Here is a 7,275-nt window from a genome sequence, read left to right on the forward strand (position 1 = left end):
CCCCTCCAGTATGCCCCCTCATTATGGCACCCTCCAGTATAGCTCCCCTCCAGTATGGCGGCGTCCAGTCTGGTGCCCCTCCAGTATGGCCCCCTCCAGTATGGCACCCTCCCCCAGTATAGCACCCCTCCAGTATGGCACCCTCCAGTATGGAGCCCTCCAGTATGGCTCACCCCCAGTATGGTGCCCCTCAGTTATCCTGTAGTCACCTGGCCTTGATCTTCACCTCCATGCACATTCTTCCCCACCCATTTGCTGACCCCCTGGAATCCAGGAGTCATCCTAGGTTTCTCTCTCACCTCCACACCTACTCCACTAAATGATTCCTTGGACCCCCAGATATTTCCTTAATTTTTCATTTTCCCCACCTCTGTCATACAAACCACCATCATCTGCTGTGGCTGCCTCAGCCTCCTTCCCCTGGCTTGCACCCTCCACCCATGTAGCCGGGCCCCCTACACAGTGGGGGGCGGTATCTACCTGGTTCCTGGCTGTTCTACTGCCTTCTGCCGACCACTCCCTCCCTGCTGGCAAAGGACTGCCACACGGCCAGGTGCCCAAGCCACCTCCCTCCCACCCGCTGGGATGGGCGGGTGCGCAAGCTTGCTCCAGGCTGGAAATGTGCTCAGCCGCGCCCTGACTCCCGCCTGTGACAGAAGCAGAGCTGGTGCCTGGTGGGGATACAGGAGGCCCTCTGTGTGACCTGTTTCACGTGGTCTGGCCCTTGCCACATAGATGGTGGGGTGGGCCAGCCCACCCAGCTCCTGAGGTGGCCACAGGCCAAGCCCAGCCTCCTACCCCACATCTTATGGAAACCCCTGTTTCAACACCTTCCTTTAGCCCCATCCATAAGAGAGAACCGCAGTCTGGGGAAGAGTGGGTCTTTTCAGGGACTCTTTAGACTTCTCAGCTGGTGCAGCATCTGGGAAACCATAATGTTGCTTCTGGAGCCATGTCCATCGGGAGCCCCCCGGAAGGCCCCTATAATGAATGAGCTGCTTCCAGCCAAGGGGTCTTCAGGGTCTCAGGTTAACCCTGCTCAGGCTTCCAACAGAACCCCAGAGACTTAGTCGGGGCAAGCAGTGGTGTGTAGGCGTGGGGGGGGGGGCCCCCGTGTGATGAGGTCGTGCAGGTGTCTGGGGGAGAGAGGCGTGGCTGGCAGGTACCTATACCTGGCCATCCTTTCTAGAAGCCATTCCCTTTGTCTATGGGTCAGACTGCCTGGGAGATTCCGCCCCCCCCCCCCCCCCCCCCCGCAGACCCAGCACCTAAATATCAAGGTGGGATGTGTACCACTGTCAGTGCAGGAAACCCCAGACCTCCCAGACAGAATGGAGCCCGCAACCACATCCAGAGGCCCAGGCGGGGCCTCGGGACCAGGGTGGGAGCTGCTCACTTACCCACAGAGGGATGAGCTGAGGGCAGCAAGTGACCCCGTGTCTCTTTCCCTCTCTCCTGCAGCCATGAAGTCGGGGGGCACGCAGCTCAAGCTCATCATGACATTCCAGAATTATGGGCAAGCACTGTTCAAACCCATGAAGTAAGTACTGGGGGCTGGTTGGGACTAGGGTGCCAGGTGTGGGCATGGTCTGTGCTGGCACACGCAGGCACCAAGTTTCTAGTGGAAAATGCAGTGTTTCCTCCCAGAGGTGTTTCGGGTGAACTATGGGTGACTGCTCGGGGCTTTCTCCCCATCGAGGCAAGCGGGCAGCACAAGGGTCCGGTACCCTTACCCGCTCCCCTTCCTGGCCTCCCCTGTCCTCCCTCTCTCCACCTTCATCCACTGGCCGATCATTTCTACCCCAGGGAGCATAAGTGTTTTAAACAAGGAGCCCGAATATGGGCACCAAAGAACGCCCCTAAAGGAGGTGACTTTTGCCTCTCCTGCCTGCCTTGGGGGCCAGCACACTTTTTTATAAAGGGCCAGCCAATAGATATTGTAAGTTTTGCAGGCTGTATGGTCTGTGTGTCCACTAATCGACTCTGCTGTCCTAGCCCCAAAGCGGCCAAACAACGTGTTGGTAAACAGACGTGGCTGTGTGCCAATAAAGCTTTATTTATAAAACGAACAGGGGGCTGGGTTGACCCCTCACCTGTAGTTTCCTGCTCCAAATAAAGCAGAAACCATGCTACCAAAATAAACATTAGGGTACTCGTTGGCACACGAAAATTTGTGGGAATGGTGGAGAAGGGATATTTGACATCCAGGCCATCCCAAGAAAATTCACAAGGAGCATCGTGGTTTTGATGTCCGCTCCGGTGATCCTGGGGCTTGGGGATCCATGTGGTCCAAGGTTGCTCTGCCACCCTTTGTTAGCCCCAACAAGGCTGTTTGTGCACCGGCAAGGGTTTGTTGCACCCCCGAGTGCCCACAAGGACCGTGCAAGTTGTGTGAGCCTGCCGCTCTGGGGGGTGGTGGGACGAAGGGAAGCTGTCTTTTGTTCACCAGATCGTGGCCATTTGTCCTGATACACGATTTTCAGAGTAAGCTGGAACATCTCTTCTGCTTAATTTTCAAACGTTGAGGATGATGGTCACTAATTGAGAAGCATTCCAAATACCTTTCGGGCCAAAGAAAATATAGCTGCTAGTGTGTAACTTGTGACCGAAGGTATGATTTTGTGTCAGGGTGCTTCTGGGACTCTTGCTCTCATTCCTTGGGCCACATGTCCTGCTGGGGGCTTCCCCGAGGCTCCGCTTGACCTGTCTGTGGTCTGGGGCTGCCTGGAGCAGGTGGGACCTCATTCACACAGGCAAGACGAAGGCACCAGGGGAGGGCGAAGGCCTGGGGCTGCCGGGATACAGTGGGCATGCCCCATGCTGAGGAGTGCTGATGCCACCCCTGACTGGGTCCGTGAGCACAGCACCTCCTTCCCTGTGGCTGCAGGAAGGGAAGTTGGCACCTCCGTCAGGAGAATCGTATAGAAGAGGGAGCCGTTAACGGGCTCGGCTGTCTCAGGAGGACGGCTGGAGGCAGGTGTGTGGCCAACCAGCATGGTTCATGTATCCCCGGGTCACGAGGGATGACTGGGGTGAGACAGCTAGAGGGTATGCAGCCTGGGGGCAGGCACGGGCTCCTCGTGGAACATTCTGGAGGGGCCTGAGGCCTGGAGTGGGTATGGGCTTCTCGTGGAACATTCGGGAAGGAGATGAGGCCTGGAGCAGGCATGGGTTCCTTGTGAAACTTTCCACCCTCCTTGGGCTTCTTCACGGTTTCAGCCCCTCTGCCGAGGGGAAACAGTTGAGAGGTCGCAGCCTCTCACAGGGAGCTGAAGTAGAACGGCTACTTCTAGGTCCCTTAATGTCACAACGGTGCCCTTCCCGTCCCTCCATGGAGTGACCCGTGCGAATGCCTGCGGTCAGGAGGCCCAGTGTGGGCGGAAACACAGCAGCACTGGTGGCATTGCCTGAGTGGCTGCTCTGTGCAGGCACAGCCGTCCTGGCATTTCCTGGGCCAGGCTCTGTGCCACGGGGTCACACAGTTGTTGTTGTGTCTTCAAAATGCCTCTGTGAGTTACAGGGAGCAGTATAATGCTTGCTGTTGCCACATAAAGATGAGGGAACCAGGACTCGGAGAGGTCGTATAGACTGCCTGAGGTCGAGCCAAAAGTCCAGGGAGCCTGGCCTCCGCCCCCACCCCGGCCTCCCTCTCCCCTGGGCTTCCCCTCCTCCTAGCCTTCCCTCCTCTGGCCTCTCCCGGCCTCCCCTGGCCCTGCCCCAGCCCAGCCTCCTCCTCTTCCAGGTCTCCCCTCCCCTAACTTCACCCCCCTCTGGCCTCCACTATGGCCTCCCCGAGCCACTCCTTCCCAGCCCCCTCCCCCGGGGGTCCTCCTCCATGGTGGGCACCATCACCTCCATGGTCATGGAGGAATATAGCGGTCTGGCAGGGTAGGACAGCCAGGCTCATGGGTCCCCGGGAAGCTCACATAGCTCACGTCTGCCCCTTTTCTCCTGAATTCTCAGCACCCAGCCTGTTTATAGCAGGAGGGATGTCTGGTCCTACCTGTTTGGCATCTGAAGGCTGAGGCCACCCGTGGACCACCTGGGACAGGGTTTCTACCAGTGCTCAGCAAAGGCCAGGGGGATGTTGAGGCCAGAAAGGGAGCGTGTGTGCCCATGACCTGCCAGCTAGACTGCCAGAGCCATGGTGGGCATCCTGAGGTGAGCCAGGCCCCTTCCCCTGCACACAGCGTGGTCCTAGGCAGAGGACTGGCCGGGCACGGTGGGCACAGGGCAGGGGTTACAAGCTGATGGTGTTGCCCCCCTGTCGTCCCATCCTCTTGCGGCTCTGCTGGGTCGTATCCAGGCATTTCCTGGCATCCGGACTCCCCTCCGCTGACCGTGCCCTGAGCCTGGCATTGACTGTGGTCCTGTTGCCAGCAGCCTCCACTCCCCTGAGGACCCTGGGGCCCAGGCCCAGGACCCCAGGAGGCTGCGCACGCCATTCCTGTCCCCAGTGGCTGTGGTCTGAATATGAAAACAGCTGTGGTTTATGACCATGGCATTAAAAAACTAAAATCCGTGATTAATAGTTCTTTTTAAGAAAAACTTTCTTCTCTGAACTCCTGAAAGTTTCGTAAGTTGTCAGTCCAATATTAGGAATTAATTATATGCTAGTACTGTTCCTCCAAGATCTTGAAGGATAGAAGTTACGAGGCTCTAGAAGAGGGTGGCTGGTGAGATGGGGGTGGAGACTGGGGGTCCTGCAAAGTGTGGTTTCTGTGCATGGGGATGACCACTTAAAGTTTAGCATTACACATTTTTATTTTTATTTTTTTTTTTATTTTTTTTTTCAACGTTTATTTATTTTTGGGACAGAGAGAGACAGAGCATGAACGGGGGAGGGGCAGAGAGAGAGGGAGACACAGAATCGGAAACAGGCTCCAGGCTCTGAGCCATCCGCCCAGAGCCTGACGCGGGGCTCGAACTCACGGACCGCGAGATTGTGACCTAGCTAAAGTCAGACGCTTAACCGACTGCGCCACCCAGGCGCCCCTAGCATTACACATTTTTAAAAGTCACTGAAAAACACACCCCTAGCTCACGAGTTTCTGGACATTCTTGCTTTAGGGTTAAAGTAAGGTTTCTAACAAATTAGGGGCAAGATGTAATTCACGTATCGTATGGTTCACTCACTTAAATCCTACAACTCAGCAGCTTTTAAATTTTTTTTTTTTTTTTTTTTTACTGTTTATTTATTTTTGAGACAGAGAGAGACAGAGCGTGAACGGGGGAGGGTCAGAGAGAGGGAGACACAGAATCTGAAACAGGCTCCAGGCTCTGAGCTGTCAGCACAGAGCCCGATGTGGGGCTCGAACTCACGGACTGCGAGACCGTGACCTGAGCCAAAGTCGGCCGCCCAACCGACCGAGCCACCCAGGCGCCCCAACTCAGCAGCTTTTAGTGCATCCGCAGAAATGAGCATCCATCACCACAATCCACTTCGGAACCTTTTGGTGACTCTAGGAAGAACCCCATGCAGTGTTGCCGTCAATGCCCGGGTCCCCCTCGCCCACCCGGTAGGCCCAGACGCCACCAATCCATCTTCGGTCTCCGGTATTTACCAATTCTGGAGCTTCCTCCCAATAGAATCACACATAAACGTGACCAGCTTCTTTCGCCGAGCACCACGTCCTCCGGGATGACCCGTACTGTGGCAGGTGCCAGCGCCCCACTCCTTTCTGTGCCGAACGATACTGCCTCGTGGGGCTGGGCCCCATTTTATTTGTACTTCCACCTGTTAATGGCATTGGGGCTAGTTGCAGTTTGGGGTTGTTGTGAATATTGCCGCCATGAATACTCACGGACAGGTTTTTGCATGGACGTGTGTTTTCGTGTCTCTTGGGTCCACACGTAGGAGCGGAGTTGCTGGATCTTCTAACAACTGAACTGACCTGTCGGAGAGACTGCCAGACCGTTTCCCACGGGAGCCGCGCCCCTTATGTCCGAGGCAACCCTGCATCCTGGCCAGGGGCCGTTATTATCTGTCTCTTAGATCCCGGCCCCCCTGCGGTGTGGTGTCTGTCTCCTAGTGGTTTAGCCCCGCATTTTCCTGATGACTAATGATGTTGAGCGTCTTGACGCGTCCTTGTTGGCCGTTTGTGTATCTTTTCTGGAGGAATGTCTACTCAAATCTGCCATTTTCCAGGGGGGTTGTCTCTTCATTAGGAAGTTGTAAGCATTCTTTATGTATTTTGAGCCCAAGACCCTCACCACGTGTGTGGTGTCCTTTGAAGCACGAGAGTTTTCGTTTTTAAGTTTATTTATTGTTTTGAGAGACCGAGCGCACGCGCTAGGGAGGAGCAGACAGAAGGAGAGAGAATCCCAAGCAGGCTCCTCACGGTTAGCACAGAGACAGGCACGCGGCTCAAACTCACAAACCGTGAGGTCATGACCTGAGCCAAAAGCAGGAGTCGGACGACTGACGGACTGAGCCCCCCAGGTGCCCCCTGCAGCCCAAGGCTTTTGTTCTGAGGGTGTTCTGTGTGTCTACTTGGTGGAGGCTGTGGCTGTGCTTTCAGCGTAGCATTTACGGGTGAACGTTGAGACAACACATACGCTACGTCGGCGGTGAGCTGTGTGGCTGAGGTCTGCGAGGCCGATGTGTCCACAGAGCAAGCAGGCGTGGCCACGGGCACCATGTGCCCCACAGGCGGCTGCAAGAAGCCGGTGGCTTGGCCACAGTGGGTGGACTCAGTTGGACGTTCCAGAGAGCATGGCTCGTGGCGACGGACTTCAACCTGCTTCTCGAAAAGGAGCCTTCCGGGCAGGCCCATGACACAGGCTGTGACCACCCCCCAGCACAAACATTCACAGCCATCCCACACATGCCCACCGAGCCTCTGGGCCTGGCCTCGTGCCTCGGACCCACATTCTGTGCGGACTCCGCCGTCCCGCTACTCAGATGGGACAGACAGCAGAGTGCTCCAGCAGTGCGGCCCCAGGATGGGGGCCTGGCTCACAGGTGGTGCCTGTGCACAAAGCGAATCAGGTGGGCAGACGGCGGCAGACGGGGGCAGACAAGCTCCCCTCACCTTTGAGTATGACCGGGGCTGGCTAGTGCAGGGCAGGCAGCTGGAGGGCTTTCAGAAGGGACCTCCGCTGTGGCCCACCCTGCTCCAGCATGACCTCCTATTAACCATCACGTCCGCAGAGTCCCTACTTCCAAGTAAGGTCAGGTTTGTGGATCCCAGGGTCAGGACTCAGAACATTTGCGGGTCCCAGGGCCAGGACGCGGGAGGTTGGCGGGTCCCAGGGCCAGGACGCGGGAGGTTC

The 7,275-nt window shown here is 56.6% G+C and overlaps 1 protein-coding gene across 1 annotated transcript in view; it reads left to right on the top strand.

Annotated features, from left to right (window-relative positions):
- FAM20C (FAM20C golgi associated secretory pathway kinase) overlaps nt 1-7,275 on the top strand; it is a 53,027-nt gene that overhangs the window by 18,773 nt on the left and 26,979 nt on the right. The window contains exon 3 of the mRNA XM_040455665.1: nt 1,462-1,540. Within this exon, the coding sequence (XP_040311599.1) occupies nt 1,464-1,540 (77 nt within the window). The 5' untranslated portion in view covers nt 1,462-1,463. The remainder of the gene's footprint in view (nt 1-1,461; nt 1,541-7,275) is intronic.

The sequence above is a fragment of the Herpailurus yagouaroundi genome, unplaced genomic scaffold, assembly GCF_014898765.1.
Source record: "Herpailurus yagouaroundi ecotype Mexico unplaced genomic scaffold, PumYag 216, whole genome shotgun sequence".
NCBI classification, from domain to species: Eukaryota; Metazoa; Chordata; class Mammalia; order Carnivora; family Felidae; genus Herpailurus; species Herpailurus yagouaroundi.